The sequence below is a fragment of the Littorina saxatilis genome, linkage group LG9 (assembly GCF_037325665.1).
Source record: "Littorina saxatilis isolate snail1 linkage group LG9, US_GU_Lsax_2.0, whole genome shotgun sequence".
NCBI lineage: Eukaryota > Metazoa > Mollusca > Gastropoda > Littorinimorpha > Littorinidae > Littorina > Littorina saxatilis.
The window spans coordinates 4299412-4320287 of NC_090253.1; the positions used below are offsets into that span (position 1 = coordinate 4299412).

Here is a 20876-nt window from a genome sequence, read left to right on the forward strand (position 1 = left end):
CTGTAAAACAAACTCGCTTAATACTTTGATTGGGGTGTTATCAATAATGTGCCCAAAACGGTCCATATTCACTTTTGTTCCAAGGCCTCGGTCTTGTGTAATGTATGCACTTTATTTATTTGACGCATTGTTCTGACCATAGGACTGTCAAATGTCCGATAGTTTTGACATACGGGAGGCAGGTCTTTTGTCGCTTGTTTTTGCACCAAAGACATTTTTTTCCGATATAATTCTATTTTGAATCCAGATCCAACTGATCTATTTGTCTTCTGTGTCTGGGAACAACACTGCATAATGTGGCGCTTCTAGCTACTGCATTAGAATGTTCGGTTTTCCACAGACAAAAAACACAAAACTACAATTACTGAATTCCATGCACAAACTGCTACAACTGAAAAACAAGCGGCAAACCTCTACAGAAAGACAGAGACAGACAGCAGGGCCGAGGCGCAAGAACCGATAAAGGGTGCCACCCAAACGGGAGAGAAAAAACCGCGGGTTCTGATTCGTTGAAATCACAACACATTTCAGTTTTAACCAATCCAACACTGCGGGTGGCTCCCGTTTGGATGGCAATTTTGTCGTGCATCTCAGCCCTGGACAGTCAGACGGTCAGAGATATAATTTTATTCCCCCCTCTGCTTCTTTCTCTCTGTAAACTTGTAGGGCTAGTTATTTTTCGGTAACTTACCCAACAACCAAAATCACTTACCCAACAACGGGCCTGAATCCTCGATAGTTCATGGGTAGAGACTGTACACATTGTGGATGTACTTTTTGCGACTCAAAAGTTCAGAACACTAATGTACAAAATATACCTTTCTGGAGCAAACAATACAACCATACCGCATTTAAACCAGCAACTACAGGCTTGAACACATGAATCTCAATATAAAATCCATGAGTTTGGTTGTTTTCTGAATTCAGATCTGCCGAGCACAATCGTTTATCGCTAGCAAGATTCCAAGGAAAAGTAACTCTCATATTTTGTCTAGCGACACGAGTAGTTCCCCTTCCAGATTTCGGCTGCATCGACAAGACTGCAATCCGACGGTCAGTTTTCAACAATATTTCATTTTATAAGCAGATCACACGCAATCAATTGCAAATATTTAATCAACTTAAAGAATATGCAGCGGTTTCATACACTATTTTGCCCCAGAAAACTGACCTTCATACAGTTTTTAACGTTGGAACACGGGTGTAAAACTTCGTCTGCTAGTCACATTCGAGGAAAGAACATTTCCTGAGCGATACCAAAACATGAACAATCTGCCTTTACCGCCACAGCAGAATGACAACATAACTGTGTACTTGATTTTAGTTCAAAACATGGAAACTGACAAAAAGTGTTAACGGAATTGAATGATTTGCACGGAACTATGCAACCGCGCATTAATCGATCGCCTGCGCAGGTAGACTGGTTGGGTGAATATGATTCGATCAAACTTTCGCACAAAAACTCCTCTTTTCTTTGAATAACTGAAGAAAGGAGGAATAAAGAGGTTACATACCTCGTCTCAGTGATTATCAAAAATAATGGTCTCTGTTCGCGGTCATGAAAAAGCTCGCTGAAGCTCGCATTTTTCATGATCCGCTAACTTCGACCATTATTTTTGATAATCACTGAGACTCGGCATGTAACCTCTACGTCATCTATACACCTGTAGAGAGAGATGATATTGTCTCGGCAAACCTGGACTCAAAGTGTTCTCGCACTTTCCCGTCACGAGGTTCTGGCAGGCCAAGACTTGTACAAGACAGCGGAAGTTAATTTGCGTCATTGTTTTCGGCATCATTTTCCAGAATGACGTCAAAGTCCTGTGATGTCTTGTGGATTCAATAAAAAGACAACACGAACATAGTCAGTGTACACTCGGAATGAGCAATGTACGAATGGAAAATCTTCACGGCAAGTTCAGTGCTGCGTTTTCTAGTTCTTAGCTTCATAGTCAAACGCACACTTTCTGACTCCGGACTACACTACGTCATACAAACCAAAACATTTGATTTGTACAGTGACAGAATATCTTCATCACGTGTTTCACTTCCTTCTGCTGCATTTTGTCAAGCCTTGCTTTGCACGACATTTACTCAGACGATAGCAAATTCATCTTGGCCGACACTTTCGGGAACACGCCAAGACCTCAACAACCGCCACAGGACTTCAACGGAAAATAATTACCAGCAGCTGAAGGAAAACACGTGTACTAGGGCCTCAACTATCAATAATTCATGCTGTGCCGTTTTGAAAACAGTAGTGACGCAAATTCAAACATTGTTCGAAGTAGCCAACCGTGTGCGAAAGTATGTGTACATGACATGTAGTTACTCTCGTAGATGGACAAACTCTCTAGATACCACAGTCCCTGCTGTCTCCAACGTGTTTGAAAACATAGAGTCACGTGGAAGGTTGCTTGCGTCGAATTTGTGCGTTGGGTGTGCTCGGACGGAAATCTGTCAAAACGCCGTTGTAAAAGCTACAAATGTTCATGTGCAGTCAACGCAACAAGTTGAGTTTGAAGCATTAGATGAAGATAATCACCTGAGAAGTCTAGTTGTGCTAAGTGGTCAAAACTTGCAGCTTATTGCTGCTAAAACAGGTCATCAAAGTGTGCCAGTTGTGTTCTTCCTCCTAAAATCTTCAGACGCATTCTTTGCAAGGGACTTGCACAGTGTGTCAAGGGAAAGTCTGCCGGTTTCAAGGGATGTAACCCTGTTGAGTTGTATCATCATTGTGTCTGTATCCGTTCCTCGCCCAAATCTCTCACACCCTGTGAACTTAATTTTCGCTCACCACAGGAACATCAAGTCATCAGAAAGAGCGCAGTGTGTGTTCTGGAACACATCCACACATACATGGTCGAGGCAAGGCTGCTGGCATCTCTCATTCAACGCCAGTCACAGTCATTGCCAGTGTAACCATCTTTCCTCCTTCGCTGTTCTCATGAGCCCGCGCTACTTTGAAGACAACGGCAACACACAGACTATACTCACCGAAATCGGTATCACCCTGTCCATGGTCAGCCTGATGCTAGGACTGGCCACCTTCATCTATTTCCCCCGCCTGAGGGACGCGCGAGGTTTGGCACACGTGAACCTGATGGGCTGCCTGCAGGCGGGCTACGTCATCTTTATTATCGGCATCGACCGCGTGGAGCACGACGTGGGCTGTGCCTTGGTGGCCGTCTTGCTACACTACGCCTTCATGTGCGCTTTCTTCTGGATGCTGGTGGAAGGCACGTTGGTCTTCATGCTGCTGGCCCTGCCCATAATCAACCGTAATATCGCCTCGCATGCCACGCTGTCTGCCACTGTCTACGCCGTTGCCTATGGAGCCCCCTTGCTCATTGTCTTCGTCTCTGCGTCTGTGGGCATCGAGGGCTACGGAACGGACAAGTACTGCTGGCTGAGTCCTGAGAGAGGACTGATCTGGAGCTTCCTGGGCCCGGCCGTTGCCATCCTCTTCCTCAACACGCTGGTTTTAGTGATAGCCATCCTCGCCATGCTGAAGCACGCGGCCCATTCGACAGCCATTAAGAACCGCACATGTTTGCTCAAGATGAGGATCTGGCTCACCGGAGTTTCCATGCTGGTGGTGGTCATAGGCATCTTCTGGATCAGCGGAATTTTCAGCTACGTTAACAATGCTTTCGCCTACCTCTTCGTCGTTGCCAACGCCTTTCAAGGGTTCTACATTTTCGTGCTGTATTGTGTGCTAAACGCCAAAGCGATTGCAGAATATCAAAGGCTGCTGGGCAAGACCAGGCGGGTGCCGGGCTGGATTGTTTCTCTTCATGGGATCAACAAGTTCGGAGCACCGAGTGCAACACACACCGACTTTGACCTGGTATTGTTTGGAGTCATGGCGGCACAGGTACAAGAACATAGCAGTCAACCCAAGATCGAGACACAAAAGAGGGTCGGTAAGTATGGCTGGTTGATGGGAATAATGTTTGGTTTTGGAGCCGATGATCTTGACACAGATACAAGTCCTCGCAGGCCACTATCTTTATTTCGTACGTTGTTGACGAGGTTGGTTGACACTGTGAACTATGCAACCAAAGTTGACATTCCAGAGGACTCAGAGTCAGACAGAGATATGCAAAATGTATTGTCAATGCCCACCATATTTCATATTCGTGGAGGAGAGCCAGTAAATTCTACCAATACCACCCGAGCTACTGACGAGTCATCAGAAATTGAAATTCCTCAGATAAAGAAGCCACTGAGTAATGAACTAGGCGCTGATCTCCATAGGAAAGCATCACGACAGTCACTGACTCCAGAAAGTAATGGAAGTGATAAGAGTTACCAGTCGATAGGTTGTTGGGAGATGGTTGAATGGGATGTGAACTGTGACTCAATCAATTTGTTGGAAAGCAAGGCAAATAAAGGTGAACGTTTGGGAATGACAGAATGTCAGAAAGAACAAGAATCGCCCTTTAAAAACAAGCCTGTAACATGCCAAACACTCACAGGGCAGAGCGCAACGCCTGGAGTTCCAAGCGGTTCGCTTTGTGTTGGTGAATTATCGGAGGATGTCGACACAGAGAACTCACAAACTCTAACAGAATATTTACTATCACACGTGGTTGGGTCAACAAGCAGCGAGCCTGACCACCCAGTAAAGATGCCGGCTGTGAGTTCACAAACAAACATCACTCACCAGTCCAACACATTACACGCAGAAACATCCCAGGAAGTGGAAAATTCCTCTAAATCAAAATTCAAGGCTTTCGTCAAAAGAATAACTGGCTCAAAGGATAAACACCCTGCAGTAATCTTAGATCCCACAATGACGGACCAGCACACAACTCACGGGAAGGTCAGCATCGAGGAAAACGATGATTCGGCGTCCTTGGGCAACATAGCAAGCGCTGAATCGAGAGAGATTATGTGGTCTCTGGGTCACAACTCTATCACATCACTCATGTCACAGCTGTCGAGGGAAAACGAGCCCATACAGGAATAAGTCTCTCCGATATACAGACTGAGCGTCAGGAGCTCACGCCTTCTCGCGAAGATGTCAAACATAAACCATCCAAAAGATAACCAAAAGTTCTTCCAGGAGATTCAGGAACACAGAGTGTTAGCAGCGGAGTCACAGCAATCATCGACTCCGCAGGAACTTTACAAGAGATATATCTCCAAGGGAGAACTGCCCCAAACAGAGATGCAGACAATTGATGAAAGACTTGAGTTGGACACGGTCCAGGAACAGAGCCGTGGTCTTTTTCAAACAATCTGGCCACAAGACACGGAAGTCACGACAGATGCGGTTAAAGAAAAACAGCCAGTGCCTGTCGTCTCAGAGGACGAAACCAATACAGTCGAAGCTGAAAGCAGCGCAGCGAGAACAGGGTCGAGACTGAAGGCCCAGTTTCGGAAGACTTCTCCCATAAAAAGGATACCACAGCGCTTTCCAACTACAGAATGATGTTTCAGAGAAGGTGCGCAAAGTGATGGAAGCGATGCCTCGACCAGCCAATGGAAAGAAAATCTCGCTCGAGCAGTTAAAGGCATGAAGAAGTCCAAAGTGCCAACACAGCATAAACAGACACACGAACACGAAAATGGTGCAACTAAAGAAGACAATACTGTACTCAACCTCTCACGCATCCTGCACAGACACAGAGGAACAAAGAAACCAACAAAGGCGCAACCGACAAGTAAGCCCTAAACCGACAAAGGCGCAACCGACAAGTAAGCCCTAAACCAACAAAGGCGCAACCGACAAGTAAGCCCTAAACCAAAGAAGCAGCCTAGACAGACACAAGAGCAACTGGCAGACGACAAGGGTGAGGCCAAAGCTGGATAAGAACAAAGCAAGCCCCAAACCGATAAAACAGTCTCCGCAGACACAAAAGAATCCGGCAGACGAAAAAGTAACAGCACTAACAATAAAAATCTAAACAACGAAGTGACTGTGGTAAGATGAACAAAGTTAAAAAACCAAAGGAATACTGTACTCACCAATACAAGAACGGGACAAGACGGTACGATTTTTCGCTTGTGGAAGCTTCATCAGGAAAAACAAGAACACAAAAGACAACAAAAAGCAGACGCAACACGGAACGAACAAGGTTTGAAAGAAAATGGAGGGGAAACACTAACACTATCATGACTATGACAGTTTCGCATAATGCTGAAAAGAAAACAGATGTTTGATGGTTTTTGGGTTTTAATGTCCCTTCGGCACAGATGTTTGAAAATGGTAGGCAAGAAAGGAAGAAATAGCAAAGCAATAAGTGGCTACATGCTTCAGTAACTCCAGAAAGTTGAGATCGAACTAGGCTTACTACTCACCTTTGCTGGGTGAGAGTATCGCAGATGAAAGCGTTTGAGGACGCCAAATGCTACTTGACACTGTTCACAATTGAATGGAGTGAAGATAACCAAAATAAGGTTTTATATTCCATGTTATTCCATGTTATTTCACGATAAAGATAACCAAAATAAGGTTTATATTCCATGTTATTTAATGATCCGCTAACTTCCACAAATATTCTTAATATCCGCTGATACTCGGTGTGTAACCTCTACATAAAAAACAAAATTCTCTCTCTCTCTCTCTCTCTCTCTCTCTCTCTCTCTCACACACACACACACACACACACAAACACACACACACACACACAAACACACACACACACACAAACACAAACACACACACACACACACACACACACACACACACACACACACACACACACACACGTACAAGTATGTAGTGCAACATTTAATTCGTTTGACATATTACCGTGAAATAGTTTCAATTCAAACATAAACTATAGGAACGAAATATGACGATCTTTTTTAAGCCTTAAAATACTCATTCGTCGAATCCGATGTTGGATTGTATGTCTGGTGTTCGAATAAAAAGTTTGGCGGGCCGTCTGAAGCTTGAGATTTGCTTGAAACCCGGAGTGTTCAAATGGTTTCATTGTTATTATTCAAATCATCGAACGCTGAAGAATTATTATTCTTCGACGAAGTCTGCTTTCACAAATATCTGTGTTACAAATGAGTTGTTGGCTGTAAAACAAACTCGCTTAATACTTTGATCGAAATAATCCATTATCAGCTGTCAATTCATGAAGATTAGGCCCCCCCCCCCAAAAAAAAGAGTCTGTTTACGGTATCCCGACCGACCCTATTTTTTCGCGCGACCCCAGACTTTTTTTTTGGCATTTGGGAATTTTTTTTTTTTAAATTAAAAAAGAAAAAAAAAGTCTTTGCTTTTTGGCAAAATAACTTAAAAATATGTTTAAAAAAAATATATATAAAAAAAAATCCCGACCTACCGACCCTATTTTTTTTTGCCTATGTTACCGTAAACAGATTTTTTTTTTTTTGCCTTATCGTTTTGTGTGAGAGAAGTGGAAGAATGGGAAGCATTTCCAAAGGAATGCAGCCGCATGCTTGTAAATATGTCATTGAATTATCTATCTATACTAAGCGTAAGGCGAAAATACAACATTTAGTCAAGCTGTCGTCCTCACAGAATGAAACGGAACGCACTGCCTTTTTTTTTCTCTCACCAAGACCGTATACTCGAATCATCGTTAGTCAACCGCTCGTGGCAAAGGCAGTGAAATTGACAGCCAGAATAGCGCGGTACTGGTTGCGCTGAGCAGGATAGCACACTTTTCTGTATATCTGTTCTTTTTAACTTTCTGAGCATGTTTTTAATTCAAATATATTATATCTATATGTTTTTGGAATCAGGAACCGACAAGGAAGAAGATGAAATTGTTTTTAAATGGATTCCGGAAATTTACTTTTTTTCATAATTTTCGTATACTTAATTTTCAGATTTGAATCCTAATATGACATATTTATATGTTTTGGGAATTAAAAAAATGATGAAGAATAAGATGACATTTTTTGGGATCGTTTTACAAAAACATAATTTTAATTACAATTTTTAGATTTTTAATGACCAAACTCATTAATAAATTTGTAAGCCTCCAAGATTAAATACAATACCAAAGTCCGGCCTTCGTCGAAGATTACATGACCAAAATTTCAATCCATTTGATCGAAAAATGAGGGCGTGACAGTGCGGCCTCAACTTTTACAAAAAACGGATATGACGTCATCAAAGATATATCCAAAAAAAAGAAAAAAACGTCCGGGAATATCATACTCAGGAACTCTCATGTAAAGTTTCATGAAGATCGGTCCAGTAGATTTCTCTGAATCGCTCTACACACACACACACACACATACACCACGACCCTCGTTTCGATTCCCCATCTATGTTAAAACATTTAGTCAAAACTTGACTAAATGTAAAAATGGATGTTTGTATGTGTCTGTGTGTCTGTCTGTCAGTGGTCGCCATACCTCAGAGATGGCAAAAGGTAAGGACGAGATATTGTGCATGCACACTGCCCAGGAGCCACAGATGTGCACCTGGGTTTTAGTTTCTCCAGAAATTGTTTCCTTTCTCGGATAATGACCCTCCCAATTGTTGAATACAGCATATGCAGTGCAAGGGAGGTAACTCTTGCTTTGTTATCCATGGAAGGGAGGTAACTCTTATCATACCAGCAGACCGTGTCATTCATTCTCAAGGGGTGTAATATGATCAGTTGAACCTGCTGCTCGATTATCTGAGATCAAAAACACCCGGGCGAAGCGGGGCCCTGACTGGTTGGTTGGTTGGTTTTTGGGGTTTAATGTCTCTTCAGCAGATGCTAGCTGCTATTCGAGACCGGGCCCTGACTGCTAGTCAACAATAAAGGTACCCTCCTCGTGAAAATAGGTGAGCTCACCGTCTCCGATCTGGCCAGACTTGTACAGGGGATACGACCATCCCTCCACTTGGTCACATACCAAAAAATAACCCCCTGACTGCGTGCTGTGGTGAGTTGGAACTTGTTGAAAAATTATTTCCTTTTTACGATATTACTATATTAGTTCATCTTAAAATTTAAAAAAAAAATGTGTACAGAGAGCACTCACGCTCTTCATTTGTGATATGTGACAAAGTGGAGGGATGGTCTTGTCCCCATGGCAAAGTCTGACCAGATGTGAAACAAGGTAAGCCCAACTTCACGAAAAAGAGTGCGCCTTTAGAAGTACTGTAACCTCTTTTGAGTACTCACACATATTCAGTATGAACCAAGGTATTCCTAACTCTGAGTGTTTTTCTTTGTATTGTGGAATGTTCGCTGTTTGATTGTTATTATATGAAGTCTTATATCGCGGGCGTATCTCCAGAGTCGGACTCAAGGCGCAGGGATCTATTTATGCCGTGTGAGATGGAATTTTTTGACTCAATACATCACGCATTTACATCGACCAGCAGATCGCAGCCATTTCGGCGCATATCCTACTTTTCACGGCCTATTATTCCAAGTCACACGGGTATTTTGGTGGACATTTTTTTTATCTATGCCTATACAATTTTGCCAGGAAAGACCCTTTTGTCCCCGTCGCGATATAACCTTGAATGGTTGAAAACGACGTTAAACACCAAATAAAGAAAGAAAGAAACCCTTTTGTCAATCGTGGGATCTTTAACGTGCACACCCCAAAGTAGTGTACACGAAGGGACCTCAGTTTTTCGTCTCATCCGAAAGACTAGCACTTGAACCCACCACCTAGGTTAGGAAAGGGGGGAGAAAATTGCTAACGCCCTGACCCAGGGTCGAACTCGCAACCTCTCGCTTCCGAGCGCAAGTGCGTTACCACTCGGCCACCCAGTCCATTAACCCCCTCCCCCACTCTGTGAGAGGCCATACACCTAAGCTTAATAGAGATAAATCATCGTTTCTCAAGCACTGAACATTGTATTAAGAGGTGTTATTAAAACTATAGTCTTTGTAAATTACTGTGAGAGAAAATCATTGATGTGGAGCAGGAGTTCCAGTTAACTGTCAATTGGAAACTCGTTCGTTAGTTGTGGTTTGACCTTTAACTATCGGTAAAATGTATTTTCTGGCAAAACCGATACGTTCTTCTTTTTCTTTCAGACACTCATTGACGTCAAAGGTCAACCATATAAAAACCCAAATGAAGAAGAAATAAAACATCATTACGTGCGACAATGAAGCTGTATTTGGGTTGGCCAAAAGAGAGTGTGTGATTGGAATATGCGATGTTTGGCGTGTTCCTAGCTCAACGAAAAGTGCAGATGATGTTTTAATGGGGGAAGGGCGCCTAATATGGACCGGTTCCTAATATCGACCACCTGCGGTTCTAACAAACTAACGGTGCTTGGGCGCTCAAAACAATTTCATTCGCCACATTTACCATCTGGATAGCTTGCACGTGTCAAAACAGTTGCGGGCGCACAAACCACAAAACCGTCAGGCTTTTTCACTTTTGTACCCTTCTGACAGCGTTCACTCTAAATTTGACGCTTAAAACGGTCCACAGACAGAGCTGTTGACTCAGAAAAGTTGCTTAATGTGACAGCTTAGACTGTCATTATTACATTGTAGCAGTGTTTCCCCGTCTTTCCAGCGCAAACAAAAAATACTAGCAAAATCTCTAAGCATGTATGTGTCCCCTGATGTGGACCACCTTTAATAAATAGAGGGAAAAAGACGAGAAAGACTGGTTTCAGTCATGGATTTAAAAGCTTGCTGAAAATAACTTATAATTAGCCATCAAGCTTTGCGAAAAATATATCAAACGGTTTTCTTCACGTGAAATGTCATTTATTTTCTGTTTTTGATAAGATATGTTTGTTTTCTGTTGTGCTTCAAATAATCTTCTCATCGAACCGAAACAAATAAATCTAATGCATTTTTGAGTCAGTCTTATACGTACACCGAGTTGTATCATGTTATTTTGGAGTACAGTGGGCTTTTGACAATGATTCGCCGAGACCTCTTTACAGGTGCCCTAAATATGGACTAGTTGTGAATGTTTCTGCATTCAATTTTTGCTGAATGTTAGTCAAAGCTAATTCGCACAATAAAACTTCTTCACAAGAAAACTAGTAAGGCCAACCAAAAAAAAAGTCTGTTTACGGTATCCCGACCGACCCTATTTTTTCGCGCGACCCTAGACTTTTTTTTGGCATTTGGGGGAAAAAAAGAAAGAAAAAAAAGAAAATCTTTGTTTTTTGGAAAATAACTTAAAAATATGTTTTTTTGGAGAAAAAAAAAATAATCCCGACCTACCGACCCTATTTGTTTTGCCTATGTTACCGTAAACAGACTTTTTTTTGCTGTTGGCCTAATCAGAATGAAACAAGAGGTGGTCCATATTAGGCTACCTTCCCCTGCAGACAATTAGCACCGACCTAAATGAACATAGGATTCTCGGACAAGAGTATAATACCTGCTATTCAGACTTGGTCGTGTGACAGATGTTTTCTTCCACACGAGATTACGTTGATTGTCTAACGAAGCCGTCAGCATCAAAGCGTGTAACATACAATCTTGCACACGTTTGCTTTAGTAGTGGCAAAGAAGGAATGCGTGTGACATAAGCAGATTCGCGATCGTCGATAATGATTTTTCATGGTGTTATGTAATTTTTAAATTACAAAGGAATTGATATGTAAGACAGTTTCAAGCGAGCTATTTTTCGCGGCTGTATTTACTGTGCAAACAACTCTAAATATGGCAAAACGTGTCACGTGATAATAAACCGTTTGGTTTCAGCGCTCGCTTCTTCGTCTTCTGCGTTCGTGGGCTGAAACTCACACGTACACTCGTGTTTTTGCCCGAGTGGAATTTTACGTGTATGACCGTTTTTACCCCGCCATTTAGGCAGCCATATGCCGTTTTCGGAGGAAGCATGCTGGGTATTTTTGTGTTTCTAAAACCCACCGAACTCTGACATGGATTACAGGATCTTTTCCGTGCGCACTTGGTCTTGTGCTTGCGTGTACACACGAAGGGGGATAAGCCACTAGCAGGTCTGCACATAAGTTGACCTGGGAGATCGGACAAATCTCCACACTTAACCCACCAGGCGGCCGCGGACGGGATTCGAACCCTCGACCTTCCGATTAAGAGGCCGACGTCTTACCACCCCGCCACAGCGCCCGTCAGTGCTCGCTGGAGCAGACGATTTTTTTTACAGTGATGCAACCATATAAACTTGGCCAAAAAATTATTGCAAAAATTTTCGCACGCTAAGAAAAGCATTAAAACGCAATTTATTTTAGTTGAACGTCATATGTCCCAAAAGGTAATTATGTCAGCTGTACATATCATTTGTCCGATTGATGGTACTTTGCATAGGCATCCCGTGACAGCCTTTCATTGTCAAACAAGGTCACCCCTAAAATCGACCTGACAAAAACCATAGCCCCGTATTATAAAATCTGCAAAAAATCCAAATATGCACAAACCAAACATTTCTGACAACCATTGGAAAGGCCATTCAATTTCCTGTTCACAACATTTTGTTTTATGCACCTGACTTCTCTAGTCTTTATGTAACCTTTTGTCAAAGGCAGTAGGTGTCAACCGTTTCTGAGGCCCAAAAAGGCACGTTTTGCGGCCATTTTTGAGGGGGTCCTCCACCCAAAGAGCCATATCTGCTCAAGTTCTCAATGATTTGCTTTGGAAAGTTCAGAAGTTATGACCAATAGGCTGACCAAAATGTGTGTTGCGTTTTGCGAATATGTATACTTAGCGTGTCGTATTAAGTAACTTTTCCGAAAGAACTAAACAAATATTCATATTAATTCAGGGTTTTAGGTTAAAAAATCGTGACTTTGCATGCTAAGCAAAAAATGGATGAGGCAATAGGTGGGCTACAACATATAATACTTTAAGGCATTTTCAATATCTCGGAGGCATTATGTTTTACTTTTTTAAATAAAAAAAACAGCCATAGCGCTGCACACAAAACTCACTTTTGACCTTGTGCAAAGGTTAAGGTCATAGAATGCTGGTAAACATTTTGTTGACATTGTAGGGTATAAGTATGCGAAATATGAAAGCTCTGCTTGCTTTCATCTCTGAAATATATTGATGTCTATGAATATGTGGAATGTAAAATGGTGACCGCGAAAGTTAGGGGGTAGGGTTGGGAAACTGCCTACAGTTTTATTTTTTGGCATGGGACTTGATGTTCACATTTTCACCACAGCTCTTGAAATGAGTGGGCTACAACATATCACATTATAAGGCATTTTCAATATCTCCGAGGCATTGTTTTTACTTCTTTAAATGAAAAACTGCAATAGCGCAACACCAAATGCATATAAAAAGACTTTATACAACATCACAAACGTCTTTATACTGTGACAATCTTGCTAAATTCCATTCAAACAACGCATATCTTCAATTTTCCGGATCAGAATTTACAACCCTTTTAGTAAAAATTTTACATCGTTTTCTGTTTGTGCTTTTACAAAATACTGAATTCGTTATAACGTTTCAGAACTCGCCAGTGACCTTGTGTGAAGGTCAAGGTCATGGAATGTTGGTAAACATATTTGTGATACTGTTGGCTATCAGTACCGTAAAATCCCTAGCATAAGCCCACCATCTAGCAAACGCCCACCCCCCACTTTGGGCCAAAAGTTGTGCACAGGGGTAACTACCTAGCAAACGCCCACCCTGCTTTTTTCAAAGAGACTATAGGCTCACTTTCACTAGGATTTGTGCAGACTGTTCTAAAAGTCATCTTTTTCCCCTTCTTTACCTTTTCGTGTTTCTTTCCTTTTTTTTATATTTAGTCAAGTTTTGACTAAATATTTTAACATCGAGGGGGAATCGAAACGAGGGTCGTGGTGTATGTGCGTGTGTGTGTGTGTGTGTGTGTGTGTGTGTGTGTGTGTGTGTGTGTGTGTGTGTGTGTGTGTGTGTGTGTGTGTGTGTAGAGCGATTCAGACTAAACTACTGGACCGATCTTTATGAAATTTGACATGAGAGTTCCTGGGTATGAAATCCCCGAACGTTTTTTTCATTTTTTTGATAAATGTCTTTGATGACGTCATATCCGGCTTTTCGTGAAAGTTGAGGCGGCACTGTCACGCCCTCATTTTTCAACCAAATTGGTTCAAATTTTGGTCAAGTCATCTTCGACGAAGCCCGGGGTTCGGTATTGCATTTCAGCTTGGTGGCTTAAAAATTAATTAATGACTTTGGTCATTAAAAATCGGAAAATTGTAAAAAAAAAATAAAAATTTATAAAACGATCCAAATTTACGTTTATCTTATTCTCCATCATTTGCTGATTCCAAAAACATATAAATATGTTATATTCGGATTAAAAACAAGCTCTGAAAATTAAATATATAAAAATTATTATCACAATTAAATTGTCCAAATCAATTTAAAAACACTTTCATCTTATTCCTTGTCGGTTCCTGATTCCAAAAACATATAGATATGATATGTTTGGATTAAAAACACGCTCAGAAAGTTAAAACAAAGAGAGGTACAGAAAAGCGTGCTATCCTTCTTAGCGCAACTACTACCCCGCTCTTCTTGTCAATTTCACTGCCTTTGCCATGAGCGGTGGACTGACGATGCTACGAGTATACGGTCTTGCTGAAAAATGGCAGCTACTTGACTAAATATTGTATTTTCGCCTTACGCGACTTGTTTATTCTTTGTCCCCTCTCCTCACTCCCACCCATCGTTCATGTTTTTTCGAGTTTCTCTTCTCTTTATATTTAGTCAAGTTTTGACTAAATATTTTAACATCGAGGGGGAATCGAAACGAGGGTCGTGGTGTATGTGCGTGTGTGTGTGTGTGTGTGTGTGTGTGTGTGTGTGTGTGTGTGTGTGTAGAGCGATTCAGACTAAACTACTGGACCGATCTTTATGAAATTTGACATGAGAGTTCCTGGGTATGAAATCCCCGAACGTTTTTTTCATTTTTTTGATAAATGTCTTTGATGACGTCATATCCGGCTTTTCGTGAAAGTTGAGGCGGCACTGTCACGCCCTCATTTTTCAACCAAATTGGTTCAAATTTTGGTCAAGTCATCTTCGACGAAGCCCGGGGTTCGGTATTGCATTTCAGCTTGGTGGCTTAAAAATTAATTAATGACTTTGGTCATTAAAAATCGGAAAATTGTAAAAAAAAATAAAAATTTATAAAACGATCCAAATTTACGTTTATCTTATTCTCCATCATTTGCTGATTCCAAAAACATATAAATATGTTATATTCGGATTAAAAACAAGCTCTGAAAATTAAATATATAAAAATTATTATCAAAATTAAATTGTCCAAATCAATTTAAAAACACTTTCATCTTATTCCTTGTCGGTTCCTGATTCCAAAAACATATAGATATGATATGTTTGGATTAAAAACACGCTCAGAAAGTTAAAACAAAGAGAGGTACAGAAAAGCGTGCTATCCTTCTTAGCGCAACTACTACCCCGCTCTTCTTGTCAATTTCACTGCCTTTGCCATGAGCGGTGGACTGACGATGCTACGAGTATACGGTCTTGCTGAAAAATGGCAGCTACTTGACTAAATATTGTATTTTCGCCTTACGCGACTTGTTTTATATTTAGTCAAGTTTTGACTAAATATTTTAACATCGAGGGGGAATCGAAACGAGGGTCGTGGTGTATGTGCGTGTGTGTGTGTGTCTGTGTGTCTGTGTGTCTGTGTGTGTGTGCGTGAGTATGTATGCATGTGTGTGTGACTTGGAATAATAGGCCGTGAAAAGTAGGATATGCGCCGAAATGGCTGCAATCTGCTGGTCGATGTGAATGCGTGATGTATTATGTAAAAAAATTCCATCTCACACGGCATAAATAGATCCCTGCGCCTTGAGTCCGAGTCTGGAGATACACGCGCGATATAAGACTTCATATAATAATAATAATAATGTGTCTGTCTGTCTTTGTGATTCTGGATCAACATTTATTAGTGTGTGTGTGTGTGTGTGTGTGTTTTGTGAGAGAACGTTTTACCGAGAATTTACTTTGCAAAGTGAGTATCTACAGCTAGGTTACTTCGAAAAGGGCTTCTGCGTGCTGATCAGTCCTGTGAAGCAATTCATGTTGGTTAAAAACACGTGTTTTGTCCACGTGTTTTTAACCAAAATGTCATTGTCCACCAACAAACCTTCTCCTTGGGCCTGTTAATGTTGCTGGGTCACGGGGTCCTGCGTGTCGTCAATAGCCTGTTTCTCATAATAATACTTGTGGCGAAGGTGAGTCATATAAGCATTTGCGGTTCTTGTTAGATCTGTTCACTATAATGGATCTGTTCTGCGCGAACTTAGAATCCGGTTTCATTCTAGAATGGACCGGGTCCAGGTTGGAATTCTAACCCTGCGCAAGTACAGGGGTGCCATTCTAGAATGAAACCCTTGAATAAAGGGGGCCGTAATGTTTGTAGGTAAGACAGAGTTGTCTTCCCTTGAATTATCTCCACCTGCACCTTCCCTTTGATAAAATGGGGCTGAAAAAATCCTTTGGCGATCTTGCGATGTCATGTCATGTCAAGAAAGTTGACACTCCTGAGTACGCAATAAACAAAGGCAGACCATAGCAAGGGGGACTACCAGGGCGGTATTGTTTGCAGGGCAGTTGTTTTTGTGATGAGAGCCGGTTGCGGCCGCTTGCAATGTCAGCGCTGTCTCCCTCTCGGAAATGTCCGGTTTTTTGACAATTTTTTTGACAGGCAGACAGACGGTCAGACCGACTAACCGACAGACAGACCAACAGAAGGACAGAGTGAGGTATAGAGCTGTTGTCACAGGTTTAAAAAAAAGTTGACATTATATCTTCACAATTCAGAAGACCAACTTCATGTATATGAATAAGATTAAAAGTTACAAGCGAGATCGGCAAAACACTGTCAGTCCGGAAATTTCCGTTCGTAGCGATCAGTGCTGAGTGTCTCTCAAAATCGTAATCACTTTCAGAACATCACAATCCCAATTCACGATGTCTTTGAGTAAAGTGTAAAAAACCCGAAAAAAAAACCCGACCAAACACACAAAAAACAAAAACAAACAGAAAATCCACATTTGTGGCTTTGGCTGTGTGATAGTCTAACTGAAATGACTATTCCAACTTGGACCCAAATTCCAACCTTGCGCACGGCCGATTCTAGAATGGACCAGCAACAAGGGTTTCATTCTAGAATGGCACCCCTGTACTTGCGCAGGGTTAGAATTCCAACCTGGACCCGGTCCATTCTAGAATGAAACCGGATTCTAAGTTCGCGCAGAACATATTCACTCGATCAAGGCCGCGTCGCAGAGACAAAAATCATTTCCACAGCCGGAAGGCTCGGTTATTCTTTTTAAAGATGTTGCTAGTTCGTTGATCTAACTTTGGTGGGGAGTTGAAAAACCTAAAATTGTAACGTATTTGCATGTGACATTTTCACGGCATGCCTTGATTTAGCCTTCGGCGGTGAAACAGTTGAAAAGCGTTTTAATTCAATCGCAAGGCAAAGTCAAACACATTTACATCAGTATGAGAACAGACTTCCGGATAGATCTGTTGCAGAGATCTTTCACTACACAATAAATTTTTCTGTTTTAAATAAGTTTTCTTTGCGAGCTCGTGGAAAATAAGCGATAATTTCGAATTTCGGCTTGTCGCGACGTCAAGTTTTTCACTGTGCATACTCTGATACTGTACACTGCGTAACAAACTGATTCAGCTTTTGCATGACTGCGAGAGTTGATCAGCTTTTGGTTTTTCACTTCAATCGCTTGTCAAGGTCAAGCCAAAGCACATACTGATTAGAAAAATGTTACTGAACTTACTGGTAGATGTATCTCTTGAGATCAATGAGAAGAAAGATCGAGCGACTTCCTAAAACGCCTGTGTTTAAAAGAAAACACTGTGTTCAGAATTAACCCTTTCAACAACGTAATGATATTTGTGTAAGTTGCTCTTTTAAACATATAATAACAGAAAGTTGATTGTATCGCACGCAAAATTACACGAATCTGGTTAGAATATCTTTCCTTTGCGAGTCTTTGGAACTGGGGCGATAATTTCGAGTGTTTCAGCTTGCCGCGGCGTCATGCAAATAGCTGTATCACTCTTAGTCTAGAGGCTGACTTCCAAAAGGTGAAACACCCTAAACGTTGCTTGTTAGAAGCAAGCATCCACTTTGGTCTTGTAGTTTGGACATTTAGCTATATGCCTGGCATGGATGCCACTTCTGAATTTTACTGGTATGGCCGCCATGACAGTTTTCAAAATGGCGGCCGAAACCGCCATACACAAGCCTATTTCCACTTGTATATGAAGTAAATCCCAAAACCAAATGGCTATTTATACTCATTCGAGGCTGCAGAACTCGAATATCATGATACAATTTGTGCTTATTGCAATTTAAAAAAACTTTTGGTCAAAATATATTTTTTATTCAAGCTGTGTTGGTCCAATCATGAACGATTGTTCTTTCTTCAAATGATTTCAAGTAGGTTTGTTTTCAATTTCTGTAACAGGAATAGAATATGGAGCCAGCACGTAGACTTTCATCAGAAATAAGGTGCCGGCAAGAAGCAATATATATTGAGTGGGAGCCGTGTGTTTTTTGTCAAGATCCCAGAACAACCAGCAAGACAAATCCACTACGACAGAGGATGGCATAAATAACATCACTCAAGGCATCCATCAACGTGAGAAGTACAATGATGAAACCTTCATTGAAGTGATTGATACCCTTACATCTTTTAACCTTTTATACCATGCCCATGAAATACGTTGGCATAAAGCTACAGCAGCTTTACACAGAAGGGCAAAAGTGAATGGCTTAAACAGCGTTTTAAGCCAGAAGCTGTCTCTGACACAAATGCTTTCAAGTTCAACTTCCACTACCCAGCCAACAAAGACACTGCTTCGATCTTCAGTCACTACTACGGACTGGTCAAAATGCATCTTTTGCCAGTCCAATATGTCCCTGGAAGCAAACTGAACCAAGTCGCGTTTGAGCACACGTCTACCAAAATGATTCAACTGTCTCTGTTCGATCCAGTCATTAGGTGCAGATTAACTGGGGTCTCTGATATGATGACAGCTGAAGGAGAGTATCACTTTAAGTGTTATGTACTCTTTTGCCGAAAGCATGAACACAAAGGCAGTCAAAGTGAGGAGAAGAACCCTGATTCTATCTGTTTTGAGAACACAATGACACCTCCAGAACGAGATGGCAAAAGGACATATTTTGTCCCTGAAAACTGTCTGGGACCACTATAGCATGATGCTCTCTAGAGATTTTGATGTCCAGCCTGCTCCTTACAGAAGCAACCGATTCAAAGAAAAGATACTGAAAATTCTCGGTGATACGGTGTCATTTGTGCAGCCACTGGACCCCATAAAGCCACTTCTGATTGTGCCACCAGGTTTTGGTGATGTTGCAGGGAAAAACATGCTTCAAAGCATTATTGAAGAAGGGAGCTGCAGTGAAGAGGAAGATATGCTCCAGACTGAAAATGAGCATACCACAATTCACCACGAAGATGGCATTCTGAGCTGGTTGTTCCGAGTTGCTCGGAAGATCCACAATGGCATGAAACATACCAAAGGACATGACACAGTTGGCAACCTAGACATAGAACATGCTGAAAAAGTGGTGCCAGAAACCTTGTTTCTTTTCATTAAACTCTTGTGTGCAGATGGTATCCCTGATGAAGAGGTCAGTCATGACAAGGAAACAGAGATCAGGACCAAAGTTCTTAGTGTCTGTCAAGACATTGTGTTTCTGGCATCAGGAGGCCAAAAAATGACACCCAAGCATCTTGGTCTGGGGCTAAGTGTTCATCAAGCAACGCGGTCCAAAGAGCTTGTGACACTTCTCAATGCTGCTGGTCATTCAGTGTCATATGAGACCGTACTTCGTGCCGACACAGCCATAGCTAATGATGTCATCAGCCGGTATCATGAACATAGCAATGTCATGATACCAATACACTTTTCTGAGGGAACACAAGGATATGTCCGTTTCTCAGCAGACAACATCGACATCATTGGAAAAAAAAACTCAGTGGAATGGGAACCTTTCACGCAACCCAGTATAAGAGAAAAACCCGCCAAGAGCCAGTAAAAGATATTCAGGTCAAGGTATCGTCTTCAAAAGTTGTCCAAACATCTCCTGAACTTTCTGATCTGGAAAACACAAACACGACAAATCCGACACCAGAACCGTTGTTTTCAAAAAGAGGTGCAGGAAAACTGGTATGAGCCAGATGCTAAAAAGATGATGGAGTCCCTCACTTTGGACCTGGCATGTTTGTTTGCTTTTGCACGATAGCATCGGCCTGATCTCCAGGTAGTTCCAAGATGGAGTGGCTTCAATCAAAAAATGTCTACCACCGACACTCCTCGTAGATAAGTAGGGCCCATGACTATTCTGAACGATCCAGCCCATTAATGTGACACTCTCTGGACTGTCATAAAGCGATGCGAGGCAATGACCAAGAAACTGGGCGAAACATTCACGATAATTACGTTTGATGAGCAGTTATACTGCAAAGCAAAAATGTTGCAATGGGACAAGAAAGACAGTTGCAAAGATTTCATCTTCATGTTGGGAGGATTCCACATTCAAAAGACCTTTTCCAAGGTGATAGGTGAATATATGGCTTCTTCTGGTTTCCCTGACATCTTGATTGAGTGTGGCGACCTTGGCGAAACACAGCTGCATGGCAATGTCATGAAAGGGAAAACCTGGAATCGAGTGGTACGTGCACATAAGCTACCCTGGAAGCACTCTGGACCATTCTTTTCTCTCACTTCTAAGACTAGGCAGCAGAACATGAGAAAGTCATCAGCGACACCTTGAAAGATGCTGCTAGAAATGTAGCTCAAGGATTTGCTGACAAAGATGATCTAGAGATCAGCACGTCTCTTCCTTTTCTTCTGGCAGAGGCAAGACAGATGACAGCTTTGTTGGATGAGTTTGACAGCAACTGCGCAGAGAATGCAACATTCCAGTGCTGGCGGACGTAA

At 41.8% G+C, this 20876-nt stretch overlaps 1 protein-coding gene across 1 annotated transcript; it reads left to right on the forward strand.

The window, feature by feature from the left end:
* Nucleotides 1-1860: 1860 nt before the first annotated feature.
* Nucleotides 1861-20876, forward strand: LOC138976674 (adhesion G protein-coupled receptor L4-like). The gene is made up of 3 exons (XM_070349549.1): nt 1861-3926; nt 19544-19608; nt 20673-20876. Exons 1-3 carry the CDS (start codon nt 1889-1891, stop codon nt 20874-20876), a joined length of 2307 nt encoding a protein of 768 aa, XP_070205650.1. The 5' UTR covers nt 1861-1888.